This window comes from Echinops telfairi, unplaced genomic scaffold (assembly GCF_000313985.2).
Source record: "Echinops telfairi isolate 266 unplaced genomic scaffold, ASM31398v2 ScPeMD7_2;HRSCAF=8, whole genome shotgun sequence".
Lineage (NCBI taxonomy): Eukaryota > Metazoa > Chordata > Mammalia > Afrosoricida > Tenrecidae > Echinops > Echinops telfairi.
Window position 1 is genome coordinate 5,222,481 of NW_022103898.1, and position 19,742 is coordinate 5,242,222.

The 19,742-nt window shown below is 43.0% G+C and overlaps 1 protein-coding gene across 1 annotated transcript in view; it reads left to right on the top strand.

The window, feature by feature from the left end:
* Positions 1 to 19,742, top strand: part of SMC1B (structural maintenance of chromosomes 1B) — a 54,124-nt gene that overhangs the window by 28,076 nt on the left and 6,306 nt on the right. Inside the window, exons 12-19 of the mRNA XM_045290168.1 lie at positions 4,503 to 4,649; positions 7,676 to 7,813; positions 8,067 to 8,183; positions 9,958 to 10,064; positions 13,271 to 13,412; positions 14,102 to 14,247; positions 16,520 to 16,673; positions 19,056 to 19,154. Coding sequence (XP_045146103.1) covers positions 4,503 to 4,649; positions 7,676 to 7,813; positions 8,067 to 8,183; positions 9,958 to 10,064; positions 13,271 to 13,412; positions 14,102 to 14,247; positions 16,520 to 16,673; positions 19,056 to 19,154 — 1,050 coding nt within the window. The remainder of the gene's footprint in view (positions 1 to 4,502; positions 4,650 to 7,675; positions 7,814 to 8,066; positions 8,184 to 9,957; positions 10,065 to 13,270; positions 13,413 to 14,101; positions 14,248 to 16,519; positions 16,674 to 19,055; positions 19,155 to 19,742) is intronic.

Below are 19,742 nucleotides of genomic sequence, written 5' to 3' on the forward strand. Positions count from 1 at the left end.
GGGCACCATCAGCTTTCTTCACCACATTTGCTTATGCACCCATTTTTGTCTTCAGCGATCCTGTCAGGAAGGTGAGCATCACAGAATGCCAGTTTAGTAGAACTAAATGTTCTTGAATTAAAGGAGTACTTGGGTAGAGGCCTGATGTCCGTGTGCTGCCTTAATACTTAATATATAAATATATGTACACAGATCTATTTCACTATTGTTATATATAAGTATATTTACATAGGTACATGCCTGTATTTAGACTTCTATAAGGGTCCTTTGCCTCCTAGTTCTTTGCTCTGTTTCCTTTCACTTCCTCCTTTTCTCACTATCATGTTCAGCCTTCATTTGAGTTTCAGTAATTACTCTCGGCTACATTGCCCTTGATCAAGCCCCACCAGGCGTCCTATGCCCTCCTCACCATCAATTTTAAATCACTTGTTGTTCCCTTGTCCCTGGGTTTGTTGACACCCCTCTTTCTTTCCCCTGCCTTCCCTTCTCCAGTGCCCCCTTTAGCCCCACCCCCAGAACCATCGGTCCTGTTGTTTTCTCCTCCAGATTGTTTATCCCACCTATCTTACCTAGATAGACATGCAGAAACAATAATAAGCACAAAACCAAAACAACAAAAATAACGACAAAAAAAGAAAAGCCTGTAAATTGTTTGTTGACCTTTATGAGTGTTTTCCAGTTAGGTCTGATGGGATGCCATGCGCTGGCCCCAAATTCTATTTTTGGTATTCCCTGGGGACTTTGCTTTGCTCCCCTTAACTGCTCTGTTGTATGTCCCAATGTTAACTTTATTTACTTGTCTAATGGCATTCACTTTTCTTATGCATAGTACTTATTTCAATAATAGTCTTCGTGTGATTACTGTCTTCTAGTGCTTATTTTTACTGATTTCTATATATGGAGTTTAATAAGTAAGCCAATGCATCTTTCCTATTTTATTACTCATACTAAAACTGTTTTTGTGTATTTGTAAAATATATTGAGTAAAATGAGCTTTTGAAGATTATGTAGTCTATATGATTAAGTCATAATTAAGGTAAGACTGCATTTCATCTTTCCTTTATTCAGCAAGTATGTATGGTTCCCATCTTGTTGACAAACAAGATGCCTTAGGCTGTGTCTTGTACTTATTAATATTTCAAAACTAAACCCACTTTGTCTTATTTGTGTATCAGGCAATTATCAGGATTTTTCTCCTTGCTATTTTTACTCTACTTGCAGCATTTTCTCTGTGCTCTGGGCGGAACTTTTGGAGTTAAGTCACATTCTCAAAGGAAAACTCTCCTGTCTTGTACTTTATGCTTTTTTGGCTTCTCATAAATATGTCAGGTTTTAGAATTTTCTTTTAAAATTGCACATTATAATTTTCTTTGAAAATTACACATTGAAACTTACATCACAAAATGATATTTTGGTTAGTTTGCAAACCAGATTTATAGTAATTCTGCTAGCAGTCACCAAGATTTTTGTAACCCATTTTTAAAGATTTTTAAATACTTAATTATTCACCAAAAATAATATACCAAAAATTTTAAATGACAATCTCTTTAAAGACATGTAATTCTCTCATTTGTTTCACTTCATCAGAGAGAGAATTCTTTGCTTCCTCCTTTCATAGACTGACCGGGTGTTACTCTAGAGCTGTGTCTAGAAAGGTCTGTGTGTGCTCCACCCTTCAAATGTGGTAGAGGGAAGAACAACAGACTGAGGAGAAGGTCTCATGTAGCTGGGTATGTGTGAAAAGATAATTTCCCCAGAAACTGCCTATGTAGGGAAAATAGAAGTTCAGGGGACTGGGTAACATCTAGAATGAACTATAGAGGCATCTAAACCTCACAGCTTACTACAGAGTAAGTTCCAGGTGGATTAGAGGTGTAAATGTGAAGCATCAATAAAGGACCAGGAGAAACCACAGGACTTTCTCTCTTGATCTCAGTGATGGGATGGGCTTCCTAATATGTCAGAAATCCAGAAGCCATAAAAGAGGGATTCCCATATTAACAGAAAAAACTCTTGACAAAACCTCTATAAGTAAAACCAAGACAAGTGACTAAGTGAGGGGAATATCTGAAACTTGTATGAAAGAACAGGTTTTCATACAGATCAATAGGGAAAGAACTAGAATCTGGTAGAAAATTTGGCAAAGCTGATAAACGGACTTATCTTCAGGAACGGAAGTATTAAACAGCTAGCTTTGAAACATGAAAAACCAACCTCACCTGTAATACGGGAAATGCAAACTAGAAGCAGCAGTACTACCTTCACTGTCAGGTGGGCCAGTTTGGTGACCCTCATGGGCACAGAGGCTCTCCCATTCATTTGTGTAAGGTCTAAGTTTGTTTCGGCTCTTTCTCCTGTGAACGTTTGCATGCAGATAAGCCCGTGTGTATGGAATGGGGTGTATCCGTGGTTTTTTCCTTGAAGGCATTGTATGTCATAGAAAAAAATGGAAAATAACCCAGATATCTACAAGTACATTAACAAGTTAGAAAAATTACACTGCCTGCACAGAGTGAAATGCTACGTTACAAACATAAAATTGATGAAGATCTTTATGTACAAACATGAAACCATCTCTGAGATACCTTCTGTTTTTTAAAACAATATGTAAGCTAGTGTAAAGTCTATGAGCATTTGTGTAAAAAGTGATAGGGGAAGAAGTAGACATACATATTTGCTTGTATATGCAGAAGTATTTCTGGGAGATTACCCATGAAATGACAGCATCAATTCCCTCTGGGAGGTAACTGGATGCTTAAGGATGGGATGCCGGGGAACTTTACTCCCTTCCTTTGTCCTTTTTGAATTTTGAACATGATATTATATTACCCATTGTAAAAATAAATGAAAATAATCTAAAATATATTATTTTTTCTAAAAGTTAAATACAACTTTAAAATGTCTAATTTTTATAGGACACAAAAATATGGGAGAATATAACATATCAGCTTATAGCACTGAAACCATATTTATTGAAGTTCATTCAGGACAAGGGGTAATTATCCCAAAAAATACATTTTTCATGTTGAGGAATTCATACTTTTTGGGAGGCCCATGCCCTCTGGAATTTCATTTAGGCCATTAAAATTTTTCCAACATTTTATTTTATATGAAATCTCAATTGTGCAAGCTACGGTATTTGTCAAAAATGCCTTCCCAAGGCAGGCATAAGATTATTGTAAGGAAGTAAGCTATAAGTTAAGGAGACAGCAGGCTGAGAGAAAAATGAAGTATTGCCCATCTTAGAAGAGGAATTTCACTGTAACTCAAGTGAAAAGAGGTTATTTGTGTGTGAGACTGCACTTTGGGGAAAAAAAAGTCAAACTGATTCCAGCTCACAGCTGGGTGATCTTAAGCAAAATTTTACTTGTGTGCGATGTCAGTGATACCATTCTGTAGTTAGAGCATTCTGTTGGTTCACCTCTCTTTGGTATGGGCACAAATATGGATCTCTTCCAGCCAGTTGGCCAAGTAGCTGTCTTCCAAATCTCCTGGCATAGGCGAGTAAGTGCTTCCAGTGCTGCTTCAGCTGTCTGACACATCTCAGTGGGTATTCCGTCACTTCCCGGAGCCTTCTTGTTAGCTAATGAATTCAGTGCAGTTTGAACTTCTGTCAGCACTGTTGGTTCTTGCTCATAGATTACCTCCTGAAATGGTGGACTGTCAGCTGGTTCTTTTTGGTACAGTGACTCTGTGTATTCTTTCCATCTTCTCTTGATGCTTCCAGCATCACTCAATATTTTGCCAATAGAATCTTTCACGATGATGAATTATAATTTGTTTAGTTTTTACTTTGTAAGCTTCCTTAACTATTTTCAGTATTATTTGTACTTGCCTTGTTGTAGTGCATATTTCGCCCTTACAGAAATTCTTTCAGAAAACAGGTAAAGTGCAAATTAAAAATAAATAAGTGAAGTCTTAGCCCACAGGCACTGCCAAGTCAGTCTGCCTAAACCTACTTGTGTTCATTTTTCCAAGTCTTCATTTTTCCCCCTGTATCTTCATCCAGTTCTTTCTTTCTTTTTAAAATCATTTTATTGCGGGCTCTTACAGCTCTTATAACAATCCATGCATCACTTGTATCAAGTACACGTGTGCATATGTTGCCTTCATCCTTTTCAGAACATTTTTCTTTCTACTTCCACCTCAGTTGTTGGTGCCACCATGCCAGCCAAATAGAATCCTGTTTCCCCAGGATTCCCTCTGGGCCCTCGCAGTCTCCGGGTGGTTCTGTGAGAGCCCCTCAGTGATTCCCAGCTCTCACCCCAGGCTTGTGCCCTCAATGTCACTGACTGATTTCCTGCCATAGTGTCTGAGTTTTGTGTCATGGAATTTTATTAATAAAATTTAGTGGGTTTTGCCTTCATGGAATTTTATTAACGAAAGTTAGTGAGTGGCCTTTCTGCTAGAGAACCTCCACTGTGAAACGTGCTACTTGTGTCCGTGCCCTCCGTCTTCTTTATAGACATTCCTACAAGCTGAGATTTTACTTAATTTTACAGACAGTATCTTTGGATGGAACATTATTTTTAAAATCTGGAGTGATCTCTGGAGGATCAAGTGACTTAAAATACAAGGCTCGATGCTGGGATGAAAAAGAGTTAAAGAACTTGAGAGACAAAAGGACCCAGCTGATCCAAGAACTGAAGGTAAATTCAAGTTAGCAAAGTTAAAAAATACCTAGTAGATATTCTCTGTTTTAAACTAGTGTTGTTTTTAATAACAGTAATATCCTTATATTTTTACACTTTAAAAAGTAATTCAGCGTGGAATAACATCAAAAATAAAAACCTCTTCCTTCCTCATCTTCAGATCTCACTGGCATTTGCTAAGCACAGTTAAATATAAGGCTTCCAGAATTTTCTCCTCAAATTCACATATGCATGATTTTTCCATTTTATTTTTGTTTACAACAGACTTTGGTTAGCAGTGTTTCGCAACAAAGTTGTTCCTTTGTTATCAGAACCTGGTTCATTTTAGTAGTTGGAAATCTACTTTTAACATATACTTCCTGGTATTTTGCTGAACATATGTTAGGTATCTAACCATTGCCCTGTTGACAGGCATTGTACCTTTGTGTTAGTTGGGTAATGCAGCATTCAGTCTTTAGTGAAGTGGGGAGAACACAGTCTAAGAGCATGCTTAGGTGTCAAGTCTGGTTCTGCTGCTCATTAGCCCTGTGACCTTGAGCAAGTTATTTAACCTCCTTGCACCTTAGTTTCCCCATCTGCAAGATGGGGGTAATAAAAGTACTTTCTTTTTAGGATTAAATTAGATAATTCCAATATGAGCACCGTATAAATGTCTGTTGTTGTTATTGTTTTTATTTGCATAATTGTATTTCAGGATGAGTTTTTAGGTCTAAGGATAAACCAAAAACCCTACTGCCATCGAGCTGATTTCATCTCATAGCAACTCCATAAGATGGAGTAGGACCACTCCATAGGATTTCTGACACACTAAATCTTTATGGGAGCCAAATGCATATTTAAACTGCAGACGGATATTTCTAAATGTTCACCTGAAGAGTATGAGCAATGAGCTTAGTGTTAGAAATTTAAAGACTGTGTAGCTTAGTAGTTTAAACTAGCGCAGTATTTTTGGAACACAGTGACAGTACCTTCTTTGTCAAAGAAGAAGAGTGAAGCACTCACCTCAAGAAATCAGAGTAATCACAAAACATACAACAACCAAACTCCAAAAGAGGATTACTGTTTTTTTTTTAATTAATCGTTTTATTGGGGAGCTCTTACAAATCTTTTAACAGTCCATCATTCAGTAGTATTAAGTACACTTATACATATGTTGCCATTTACATTTTCAAAACAATTTCTTTCTACTTGAGCCCTTGGTATCAGCTCCTCTTTTTTCCCCTTCCCACCCTTGTGAATATTATTATTATTATTTCATGTCTTACACTGTCTGTTGTCTCCCTTCACCCACCTCTCTGTTGTTTGTCCCCCTGGGTGGGTGCTATATATCCAGCCTTGTGATGGGGTCCCCCTTTCTTCCCTGCCTCCACCATCACCCTCCCTCATGATGTCACTACTCCCACTACTGTTCCTGAGGGTTTTATCTGTCCTGAATTATGTGTATCCAGAGCTCTTATCTGTACCAATGTGTGTTCGCTGGTTTAGCCAGTTTTAAGGTTGAATTCACTCGTGGTAGTGGGTAGGGAGGAAGCATTCAGGAGCTAAAAGGGGATTGCTTTTAAGCCAAAATTAATTAAATGGGAAACAAGACAGGACAGATAAATAAATCTAAATACTGGCTTCTGGTGAAGGATCTGTTGCAGGATCAAATGATGATTTTTGTGTTTTATACAAGATCACTATCAGTCGGAACCAACTTGATAGCACCTAACAACATTGAAAGACTAATAAAATAGATTTACTTAGCCACTCTAATGAAAGAGACAAAAAAGTAAAAGTAAAAAATATACATGATCGGGAATAAAAAAGTTAAATAATTTTAAAGAAAATCTTACATGCAAACAGATTCGATGTAGGGATAGGGTCAGGGGCCCAGGAAGGAAAAATCTGTACAGCCAGTAAGCGTGAAGAAATCTCAAATCTATATTACTTAAGAATACCAATTAAAGTAATATGATTATTTACACTTATCAAGAAGACTTGAGGGGGAAAAACAGTGTGAATATGTTTATATGTATACAGGGGGCTTCAAAATCTTCATGGAAGAATGGAATTAAAAGATGGAGTTTTTCTAGGAACTTTCTGAAGTCCTTTCAAACATATGCAAGCAATGTATGTTGTTGGTAAGCGTGGGAGAGAAAGGATACTCAAACATTGCTTGTGGAAACATGAATTGGTTTCCTTTGTTGAATCCCTGGAGCCCTGGCGGCGTGATAATCATGCATTGGGCTGCTAATTGCAACGTCAGCGGTTTAAAACCAGCCGTTCCTCAGGAGAAAGATGGGGCTTTCTACTCCCATAAGAAGTTATGGAAACATAAATAGTCTCAGAACATAGGAGCAGTTCTGCCCTGTGCTATAATAAGGTCACTATGAATCAGTATTGACTTGATGGCAGTGAATTTGGTTTTCCAGTTTGGTTGAACACATGAATTCCTTGATCCAGCCATCTCATTCTGGGGCATCTCTTGCATGGACATCAAAATACCAGTCCTTGAGGGTTTGCATGCAAGTTGAATTGTTGGCAACAAAGTGAATGTCCATCAGGAAAAACCTCCCGGAGTAACGGGCACCGTCACACAGGAATAATCTACAGCCAACAAGGAGTGACCCCAGAGTTAGCTTGGGGAGGGGTGACTTGTAAGGAAAGCAAGATGCAGGAGAGGCTTTGCAAAAGGACTGCAGACACTGAGGTGTACAGTGAGTGTGCACTCACTATTGTCATCATAATGCACCTCCGTCCCTCTTGGCTATCGCTGTGTGCAAGTAACCACCCACTCGTCATTTCCCTTGTGCCTCTGCTCTTCTGGTAGGAAGTGTGCTTGTTTTCCCTAAGGGTGCTCTATGGCATCTGGATGACTTCAGATGGCTAATTGCTTTAATTGCCGCATCTCTAAAGAGGAGAAGGGGAAGGCGTGGCAGTGTACAAAAACAGTGAATTATTATGTGTGAAGGCACTTTGAAATGTGAACATGCTCTTCTATTGCAGAATGTTCTCATTAGATTCTTCTGCTTTTTTTTTAGGATTTAATGAAGACAATTCGCAAGGAGGCCGATTTGAAGCAAATACAGACTCTAATACAAGGAACTCACACTCGACTCAAATATTCTCAAAGTGAAATCGATGTGATTAAAAAGAAACACCTTGCTGCATTTCACAAGGTACTTGAGCCCACTAGAGTTCCAGAGCACTTAGAGCCAAAGCACACACCTTCAGGAATGCCGTACAGAGAGCCTGGGTCGTTTTTAGGTGCTTTATCCCCTATAACTGTAGTTTTTATTCTTGTTGCCCAGCTGTGCCTGAATTCCATCCCACCTCACTACACCCACCTTCTGTTCTAAAGATACTGCCCCATTGTGTACTTCATTAATAAGTTTAAGTGAAAATAGCCACCCATGTTTGTTTTTTAATCAGGAAAACTCTCAGCTACAGAGTGAACTGCTAAATATTGAGTCTCAATGTACTATGCTGAGCGGAGGAATCAAAGAACGACAACAAAGAGTTGAAGAACTCCAAGAAAAAATCGATAAGGTCATACATGTTAAACTCACTGCTAAGTACCTAAAGTAGTTGTGGGGCCGTGGTAATGACTGATATGTGCTGAAGTGGAGGTAGTAGGGGACAGTGCCTTGTTGGAAACAGCACAGAAGCGCAGTTGGGTGGGCTTGCCAGATTCCTTTCCTGGGTAGCTGACAACCACTGCTGCCCTCTCAGGAGACAGTGACCAGCACACGGTCACTCTCCTGCCTTCCAGCCTCTGCCCTGGTGATAACCACAGCTGCTCATCTCCCTGCCCCACACTCTGCCCTTACAAATTCAGAAACTCTGTTTAAACTTTTTAGTGTGAATCGTGTGAGGGTTGACAGAGCAGCTCAGTTCTCCATTCACGGTTCATCCTCGTCTAGTTTCAAGTCGCTGACTGGCATCTCCACCATGCACCATCACGCATCCCTCCTCCTCCCTGTGTTTCCGGTTTCCGTTCCCCTCCTTTTCTAACCCTATGAACTTTGTCCTTGGGTCAGTGCTACCCTTTGAATTGCAATTGGCTGGCTATTCTTAGGTGTGTGTACCTCCCTGCCATCACTGCCATCAGTTTCTCCTTCGGCTGAAAATTGAGCCAGGGGGTGAGTTTTTCTCAGACCTGAAGGGTGACTAAGAGCCAGGGGCTCAGGGGTTTAGGATTACTTTTTTACATCTCCCACCACATTTTTACACAAATAACGTGCCCTTCTGGAGTTTTTTACAGCCACACAGGTCCCTCATATGTGTGTTTCCTGTGGTGCTCCGTGTGTTGTTTCTCTGGGCACGTCTTGTGGTATTCGTCCAGGTACAGAGCTTGGCTCTGGGCTAACAGATTTGGTCATTTGGCCTCTGGTGTGCAGTGGTGGGAATATTCCCATGGGACGTGTTTCCCTGCTGTGCATCTCTTCCCCTTAGATGTTCTTCCCAACACTCATTTGTTTTCAGGTCCATCTTCTATCATGTCCCTTGAAACTACACTGGATCCTTAATGATCTCTTTCCCGGTTAAAATTCCTCTCATTTCCCTAATCATTCCACATTTTCCTTGCATGAGAGGGTGGCTCTGGTAGGTCCTCTAGATGTTCTAGCATTGGTAGTCCCTGGCCTACACCAAGCATCAGATCAAGACACAACCTGGCTGCCACAGGGACCAAGGGCTCTGCACCTAACTGACACCCCAGGGGGAGATTTTCGACAAAGGTTCCTTGCAGCCACTGGTACCGCCTCAGCCGTCTCGGAAATGTCGCCATGCTCCGATTTCACTCAGCTTCAGCTGAGACGCAGGCTTTTTCACGTGTCCTGCTTGAAAACAGGGCTGTTATCCAGTCATGGTGCATGAACACGCAAACTTACGACAGTGGAGGCTGCACAGTAGTGTGTTGGTTTCAGCTCATTCTCGTTTCTCTAATAAATCTGTCTGATCTGCCCTTCTAAATTGGTCTTATGCTGCCTTGCAATGATACTAATTCCTATAGAAGATAGTTATTTATGAGACCTATTATATTTTGATGTGGCTAACATAAAAACAGTTTTGTACATTTATATGAAGCACCTCATAAAGCGAGAATGCTTAAGTCTTCCTAGTTAGCTTCTGAAATAAGTAACTTGAAAGTGCCTGTGTTGGGGATAGCTTGTGAAGCTAAAGGACAAGCAAGCAGGCCCCTCTCTGTTGGGTGTTACCGGTTGGGACTGACATCATCTAGGAGGATCGTGGGGACACTTAGATTACTGTGTACGCTCTTAAACTCAAGTACTAAACCAGTTGTTTTGTGATCATTTAAAAGGTAGAGGATGAGATTTTCCAGCAGTTCTGCAGAGAAATTGGTGTGGAAAATATCCGCGAATTTGAGAACAAACATGTGAAACAGCAGCAGGAGATTGATCAAAAAAGGTATTTTAATTGAAAGATGTGGGTAAGCAGCTTGTAAATGCAAAAGCAGAGGTGGTTTTGCAATTTCAAGAGATTGTGCACGAGGTAGCTTTTGTTATATTTCATAAGAAATTGATGGTAAACACTCAGATTCCTACCAAAAGATCCAATTGTTAAATCCAATTTTAGATTTTAGATTTTCAAGTGCACAGATAAGCCCTGTAAGGAGAGAGCCTGGGGACACATGTTCACGGTGGTCACTGAAAGAATAATATGGCCCAGCTGGGCTTATCTTCTGTGAATATTAAGATAAATGGATAATGTTTTCAATAAATTATTTTTGTTGCCCAAAATGTCTCAAGACTTATAAACAGTAGAAGGCCAGTTACCATCGGAAACGAGTGTAAAAAACCTCTATCACCCAACGTGCTCCAGACATGCTGTTCCCAGAGCATCAGCCCAGCAGGCTGTAAGGAGCAGGTGACCTCAGCCTTCAGTACCTGTACAGACATTCCCTGTCTACCAAGTAGATATTCAACAACTAACCAAAAGGCCCAAACCTACCAGCTGCTCCATGGGGGAGAGATGAGGCCGCCTGCTTCCAGAAAGATTCCAGCCTTAGAAACCTGTGGAACAAACAGTTCTGCTCTGCCCTCCAGGAGAGCTGGGAGACAAAATCCACTCAACAGCAGTGGATTTGGATCATTGAATTTCCATATTTAAGTTTTATCAGAGTGTAGAAGCGCAAGTTTTAAAATTCAGTCAACATACTATTGATGCTAAAAAAATGACGCATGTAATAGGAAACCACAAACCAATCCCACCTACACCAATTACCAGATAAAATTACCAGATGGGATTTAGCACCACACAGGATGATCTGGTGGACCTGGCAGCAGTAAATTGAGATTGGGCCGACATGAGGAAGGCTGTTGCTGTAATCTACAACGTTAATGATTCAGAGGAGGAAAACATTAACTACTGACTCTATACATGATGAAAAATCAGCTGATGGAATTTAGCAGCCATTAAATTCCCAATAAAATAAATCGGCACCTGTATTCTAAGGAGACATATCTCATTCTCAGTCAGCTCTGACTTCATGGAGCAATACACCAAGTGCTTCTAGTAAAGTCCGAAGCCAGCTGAATGGTCAGTGCCATTGCTGTCACCTAGCCTTCTACTGAAGGTGCTAGTCTGTAGACTTAGACAAGGGACATCATTAAACATTTGGGAAGGAGGAAGTAGAGATACCATTAAATGCAGATTATCTGACATAAAGAAAATCAGAGAGCAAATGAAAAGTTATCAGAAACAATACAGCAGCATACAAAATTAATATAAAAAGTTTAAAAAGAATAGAAACTAGCAATTGTAAATTCTACTTAACATTGAAATTTGGAACAAATATGTATCAAATCTCAACTAATAGTAAAAAAATTTTTAACTTAGCCATTGAAACAAAATATTTGAAGAGGAAATTACAATGGTAGATTCGCTTAAAAACAAAAAACACTCATAGTATTCATATAGGACTGAGTAGAGAGCCCCCAATGGGTTTTCAAGGCAGTAAAACTTCACAGAAGCAGACTGGATTGGACTGTTAACCACAAAGTCAGCAGCTGGAATCCTCCTGCCATTCCATGCGAGAACAATGAGGCTTTCTGTGGTACAGTCTTAGAAACCCCCAGGGGCAATTCTGCCCTGTCCCATAGAGCGTAGGTCAGAATTAATTTGATGACAATTAATTGATGACAATGAGTTTGGTTTTGAGTATGCGTGTTATTCCTGGATTTATGGAGGTGGTTTTTTGTTTGTTTTTTCGTGAATAGTTTCCATTTTTATGTGATTTTTCACTGGTTATTGGCGTAAGAAAATGGTGTCTGTGTTTAGGTTGCTGTACCACCTGCCCGCTTTCCTAAGTTCTCCCATTACCTCTGGCCACACATCCAGTGGGTGTTCTAGGTGTGAGGTGTCTATGGAGTGGTAGCATAGGCAGGTGAAATAGAAGTGATGGGAACGTACATTTGGGGATTGTTGGGTACGATGGAGAGTGGAAAGATGACGCTGGGAGGTCAGGAGGAGCCACAAAGGGAGAGCAAGGAGGAGGAGGTGGAAAAGAGCCAGTGTGGCAGGGGACCCCTTGAACCCTTAAACTTCACCAGCCATGGTGTCACGTCTGCTGCCTCCAGTAGAAATCCACAAAGGTTTATGCTGAACACCCCACCCCGAAGCACGGTGTCTAGTGCCCCTGTTGTGGAGAAGGGAACATGTAAGCCTGTCCCCAAGTAAATTGTTCAGCTTTGTGACTTATCCTCCTCATCTGTTAAATGGACATGATTATATACTTGCCCTGCAGAATCGTACAAGTTACGATGTTTTTTGAACAGAATGTTTCATTCTGCTAGCAGGAAATGTGAGGGAGCAAGGGTAGAAAGGAGCTACAGCGCTACAAGGACTCCTCCTGGAACCACAGTAGGACAGGGCCCGAGGGAGGGAGGGAGCACTCTTCAGGTCCAGGTTGGGGAATTGGAGTACAAATAAAACATTTAAAAACTCTTTGCCATTGAGTCAGTTTTGACACATAGTGACCCTATAAGACAGAGTAGAATTGCCCCCCCCTTGAGTTACAGAGGTGGGAGCAGACTGCCTCACCTTTCTCCCATGGAGTGGCTGGTGGGTTTGAACTGCTGACCTTGTGAACAGCCCAACACATAAACCAGTACACCACCAGGGCTATTTGAAAGAACTGGCTAACTTAATAGCAGTCAACAAATCGCCTGAAACTTAAAGGAAAAGAAGAGGGTAGGGCACTTCTCGTCATATTAGGAAACAAGCAACACTTAAACCATCCATTCACATTCCATGTGCGGATCCTGAGCCAGCAAACCATAGGCCTGTGAGGAAATGAACTATTGAATAAAAAGTAGCTACTAAGGAATCCGTATGGCTCTGCTTCTAAAATGTTTCTGCTTTTAGTGATCAGTACTGAAATATTTAGAAAAGTACATGTTGTCTCTAACCTGGTCACAATTATCTATGGTGGGGAGAGGAGGTAATGCGGTTATAAGTAAAGATAATTATTAAAGTTGGGTGAGACCTAAATGAGGGCTCCTTATTCTTTTTTTTCTTCCTACTTTGGGATTTGACGCTTTTCATAATAAAGTGTGCAAAAAGAATTGGTGGTCTCTGCTTACCAGTTATAATGTTCTGCTTTCTTATACTAGACTAGAATTTGAAAAACAGAAAACTCGGCTAAACATTCAACTCGAATATAGTCGGAATCAGCTGATGAAGAAGCAGAGTAAGATTGCTGTGTTAGAAGAAACGGTGCAGAAAGGTGGAGACGACATCGACTCACTGAAGAAGGTAATAATGCGGGGACGGAGGCACCTCCTGCTTGGTGTTGCACCTTCCTGCCTTCGCTGAGTTCCTGGGGCAGCTTGGGGGGACAGTGACTTGACGAGGCATGGGAAGGGAAGGTGACAGCCAGGGAGTGCCACAGACACTCCTAGACTCTAGCTTGAGTGATGGGGGTCTGTGATGGCGGTTCCTGTAAAAAGATTCCAGAGTTGCAGAGTTTGAGTGGCAGTTGCCGGACGGACGCCGTAGGTAGAAAGAAGACATGCCTGCAGGGGGCTGTCTGGACTGGAGGTGCATTCCAGGAAGGCCAGGCCTGTGCTCATGATCGGGAGCTGGGGAAGGGATGGCAGTGGGCAGTGATGAGCAGGGAGCAGAGAGGAGTGGTTCTAGAGGTGCTGGCGATGACCAGGAGGTGAGGTGGCACAGGAGCCACGGTCTGGAGGAGGAAGGGATGAAGCCCTTCAGAAAAGTCAGTGAAACAGTCACTGCTTTGAAAATGGGAAGGGGAGTCGGCTGGCTGTGGGAGAAGGGGAAAGCAGCGAGGTCCGGTTCTCAAGAGTGGAATGTGGCTGGGACCTGTTCTACAGCAGGCACAGTCAGGGAGCAGCATCTTGGAATGGCTGGTTTGGTTTTATTGATTAACGAGGTAACTGTTCTGTAAAAGATGACAAGTCTACACTGCCGCTCCTCTGCAGATTGAAGACGACTGCCTGCAGGTCGTGAATGATCTCATGGAGCAGCGACAGCAGCTCCTAGAGAAATCTGTCCGTCAGAACGCTAGTACTGAGAAAGGCCAGGCCCAGGCTGAAGAGGAGCGGAAGAAGTTTCTGGCTATTGACAGGTAATTCCAAAGTTCACCTGTGGGAAGGACAGAACCAGAGCCCTCCAGGAATTGACTGTCCATTTGAGATTTACTGTAGGAAGTTTTGCTATTTGAATATACGAGGGTCCTTCAAGTATTGCTACAACACCATAGAAACCTTTACTAAATAAATTACCAACTTGTAAAGGTGCTCTGGTGGCACAGTGGTCTACTCATTGAGCTGCCAACCACAGGGTGACCAGTTCAAAACCCACCAGCCACTCCTCAGGACAAAGATGAGTCTGTTTGCTCCCATAAAGACTTAAAGTCTCAGAAATTCAAAGGGGCAGTTCTATTCTGTCATATAGAGTTTCTATGAGGTGGAACAGTTTGATAACAATGAGAATGATTTCTGATTAATCAAAATGTGAATCTTTTGTTTCTCAACATAATCTTCTAGGTATATACTTCTAAAGAGGAGGTTTTTGTCTTTCTAACTTTTTCCTGAAGATTTCATATTTATAATTGACACCACTTGTCAGTTTGCCATTGTGATAGGTAGGTTTATTGTGCCAACCTGGTCAATAGGAACACGTGAGATTAATAAGGTCACAGTTTGATTGGAGGGCAAAGAAATAACTGGCTTGGCAAGGCCTGCCCCTCTTTCTCTTGCTCTCTGGTGATTGAACCAGAATACCGCTGCTTTCGCTGGTTCTCTGCCTCAACTTCTGAGCTACTCTACCTGTGGGACAGCCAACCCATGGATCATGTCGCTAGACCTTGAGGTTCTTTGAGACCTGCTTTGCCACACTGCTGGTGTATACATCGCTTGAGCTTGAGACTGGTGGTTCCTGTCATCTTGCATTGCTTGAATTTGATATCCTGTCCAGACCTGCTTCACTAAGCTCCTGAGCTGCTGACTGTTGGTGACCAGCCCTGCTGTTTGCTGCCTGTGGGCAGACGCTGCCTGCATTGCCGTAGGGAAGACTCAGCTGTTGGCTTCCTTGACCCTGGATCCAGCAGCCCTTATGAGTTGAAGGACTTTCAGTATATTAACTGCTCCACAGAAGTGAGTTGAACTGAGCCCTCTGTACTACTGTATGGATTAATTAGCTGTTATATTCCTTCATGCTGTATAACTCTATCCATATATATAATCATAAGTGTCCTGGTTTTGTTTCTCTAGAGAACCCTGCATAGCAGTCATACTGTGGTGGCCTGTGTGTTGCTGTGATGCTGGAAGCTGTCATCGGTATTTTCAAATACCAGAAGGGCCATCCGTGGTGAACAGGTTTCAGAAGGCTTCCAGACTTAAGAACAGACCAAAGAAGGAATAGGCTGTCCATTTCAGAGGAAGTATTCACTGAAAACCTTATGAAAAGCAATGAAACATTGTGAGACTGAAAACCTCCTGATTAGAAGCAGGTCACAGTCAGAGATAGAGCCAGAAGATGAGCCCCTCGGGTTGGGAAGCACTCAAACTATAAAGGAGGAAGAGTTACCTTCTCAAGTAGAGTTGGCCCTAATGACGGGATTGGAATAAAGCTTTCAGGACCTCCATTTACTGTTTAAACTAAGAAGACACATCTATAGACATTTATTAATAATTGGAACATGGAATATACAAGGTATGACTAGGAAAACTGGAAGTTATCGAGTGAGCTGAAGTGAACTGATATTGGTCATTTTGAATCAGAAAATCATAGTTTGCTGTGCTGAGCATGACAAATTCAAAGGAATGGTATCGCATTCACTGTGAGAATGCTGTCTGTGACAGGATAATGTGCACGTGAAAGTTGAACATTGCCAAGGAAGACCAGAGAAGAATTTGAATGTTTGAAGCATGGTGCTGGAGAAGGGCACTGCAAGTGCCATGGCCGCCAGGAGAAACCGCATCTGCCTTGGAGTATGCGCAGCCAGAATGCCTAGAGCGAGGATAACTAGACTCGATCCCGCAAACTTAGGAGCTTTCTGTCGTGGAACAAGCAAGAAATGCTTGAGTCTAGAGCAAATTCAGGTTGGGTCCAGAGCGTTCCACTGACCAGTTATCGTATTGTACCGTGTCTCTGTCTGAAGCGAAGCTGTTCGAGTCCCTCACCTGTGGCTAGCGGGGGTCTGCATGAGGCTTAATTTGACTAGATAGTCTGCCATAGCTTCTACAAATTGGGTGTTCACAATTTAAGCTGATACCTGTCCCTTCATCATCAAATGTTTTTCTCATGTTAACTCGCAGCCTGGACATTGCTCTTCCTTGGTGTCATGTTACACAGTGAGTCCCGCACAGTTATTTTTCACATCGGTGTATTTACAGGGACGTGGGAAAGCTACAAAAAGAAGTGGTGAAGGTTCAGACTTCGCTGGAACAGAAGCGCCTGGAGAAGCACAACATGCTGCTGGACTGCAAAGTCCAAGACATCGAAATTGTTCTTCTCGTGGGGTCCCTGGATGACATCATCGAGGTGGAGGTAGTTTAGCCCGTGACATGCCCTGACACACACGTGCAGTGCGTGGGACGGACGGGCACTCTCTTCCTTGAATCTTTCAGGGTTGGGCAAGGGGGACAGGCGGCACATCCCTGCCCAGAGCTGGCTGTCACCCTGCTCCTGCCGTACCTCCTCTCCCACCTCCCCCTACGTCATGTTGTTCTTCTAGCTCTGCAGAAGGCTCTCGAGTCTCTGACTTGTACAGAAATATCCTGGATCTTCCAAAGTTCACTTTATGCCACGTCACTTTGTTTTTTGTAATAGGACATCATTTATTTTTAAAATAATTTTATTGGGGGCTCATATAGCTCTTATCACAAACCATACATGCATCCATTGTGTCAAGCACATTTGTACATTTGTTGCCATCACTATTTTCAAAACATGTTCTACTTGAGTCCTTGGTATCAGCTTCTCATTTTTTCCCTCCTTCCCTCCCCCACCCACCCTCCCTCCCTCATGAACCCTTGATAATTTATAAATTATTATTTTTTCATGTGTTACACTGACCGATGTCTCCTTTCACCCACTTTTCTGTTCCTCGTCCCCCAGGGAGGGAGTTATATGTAGAACATTGTGATCGGTGCTCCCTTTCTCCCCCCACCTTACCCCCTTACCCTCCTGGTATTGTTACTCTCATTATTGGTCCTAAGGGGTTTATCTGTCCTGGGTTCCCTGTGTTTCCAGCTCTCATCTGTACCCATGTACAAGCTCTGGTCTAGCCGGATTTGTAAGGTAGAATTGGGATCATGGGGCGGGGAGGGGTGCCACTTCACTTTTTAAAAAGCCTACAGGTTTTTGCTAACTTAAAGAAATAGCTTTACTTAACCAAAAACTGACACTAGCGTTTGGCATGTGTTCTGGGTCACTTTGTGTTGGAATCAACTCCTTGGCAGAGGGTCTGGTTTTTGTGTGTGTGATTTAGGAGGAAGCTTGGAGGGCCCGAAAGCCTTGTTAATAGTTACACGTTGGGCTGCTGCCCACAAGATCATCAGTTCAAAACTCATCAGCAGCTCCTTCAGGAGAAAGACCAGGCTTTCTACTGCCATAAAAACCTATCGTCTAGGAAACCCACAGGGGTCCTATTGGGTCACTGTGAGTCAGCATTGACTCGATGGCAATGAGTTTTTGTTTCATCTTGGGAACACTCGGAAAATTTTCCATATAACTAAATAGTGATTGCTTCTTTGCTTTACACCATTTGAGCTGACGAAGGCTCCATAGGAATTCACTGCTTTGAAGGTGTGGCGGAGAACTGCACTCCGTTAACACCCCAGAGCAATCTGAGCATCCAGGCTCTTGGGTTGAGAACATGTGGGCAGGAGGGTGCGATGCAGGAAAAGGGGTCCTGCACTCCTGAAGAGATGGTGGGGAAGGAATCTTCTCTGCACCTTTACGAAAGGTCTGCGTGTGGAAGTGGTTCCCAGGAGGAGCCCTCCGCCCAAATCTCAACAGGTGTCCAAGGTGATGGGTACCCTAGAAATGAAGATGATGCTAGAGTGGGCTGTTCCCAGTTCTGTCTTGTCCTCCATGTGTGCTGGACTGGTGCAAGTGTTCAATCTTGGTCCCTCTGTCTGTCAGTAGGAACAGGTGCTGGGATTCATATTCAGCCTCACTTTAGTGCAAGAGAAGGTAGACTCCTTCCAGTGAGGTGATGCTGCCACAACCCAGCTGGGAACTGTTGAGGGGTGCGCGGCCACAGAGGCTCCTTCAGGGCTATTAAAGCAAGGCAGACCCACATTTTGTTCAAGGATGAGTGGCCCTGATCAGGGACCCCTGAAACAGGTTCAGGAGATGGAGACCCAGAGTCAGGCCTCTTCGCTGGGAAGCAGCCTTTATCAGGAGAGGTGGAGAGTTCCTGAGGGGGGACTTCTGGGTCATGGAACAGTGACATGACACTTGGCTGCTGTCCTACCCAGCAGACAAGCCAATGTGAGTTGTTACTTGCTCTCCAGAGGTCTAACTCCTGACAGTGACACTCGCCTCACAACTGTGCTGTGGCACCTGGGCTCTTTCCCACCCGGCATAACCCGCACCTACAGGTTCTTATAGAGAAACTGGGAGGGAACTGTCCCCATCGCTGGCCCTAACCTTTCCTTGTGGACCCATGCAGAGCACCTGGGGGGCCCGCTGCCCCACTGGCAGCACTTCTAACAAACTCACTGCCGTGGAATCCGTTCTGAATCATAGCGACCCTCCAGGATAGAGCTGCCCCTGTGAACTTCTGAGACTGTAACCCTATGAGAGTAGAAAGCCGGGGGAGCCAGCTGGTGGTTTCAAGCTGCTGCCCTTGCAGTTAGTAGCCCAACAATAACCACTACACCACCACAGCTCCTTAACAAGAAAAGTATTTTTATTTTCCAGCTGGGAGGGGAACCAAGCAGCACCCAGGCAACAACTGACATATATGACAGGGAGGAAGCCCTGGAAGTGGACTACAGCTCTCTGCCGGGGAGCCTAAAGGTACCGAGACGGAGGGGCCCCGACGTTCAGAACCAGCTCACTGGATGCTGGGCACTTAAAGACACCGGTTTCAAAGTTTTTGTGGGAACAGTCCCATTTTCTTTCTAGTCTGTTTTCGCATCTCTGCTTGAAGCCCCTCACACTGCAGAGTTAGTTGTACACAATAGAAGTTCTATTTACTTATTTTAAGTAGGTTTCCTGATACTTTTAAAAAAGAAATAGCAGAAAATCAGGACTGTTGTTCGTGTGTGGCCCAGCTTTCTCACCGTCTGCTAAACATGTATCAACAGAGGAGCGTCTGTGTCCAGACATCAGTCCAGATTTTTTAAAAAGCTGTTCCTTTCTTGTGGTTCCACAAGGAGTGTTAGGGGATCTGAGAAGCCTGTGATAAATAAGCACAAGCAGCCCACCATCCAGATCCTTGAATCTCCCATCAGCTCCCAGCCTCTTCCTCCAGGCCTTGAGGTGGTGACACAGCCCCTACGGTTGCAGACACTGCCCTCGACGCTCAACCCAGATAGGTTGTGTTGGCTTCTGTTGTGGATTTGAATTCTGTCCCCCAAAATGTGTCTGGTAAATCCCATGGGG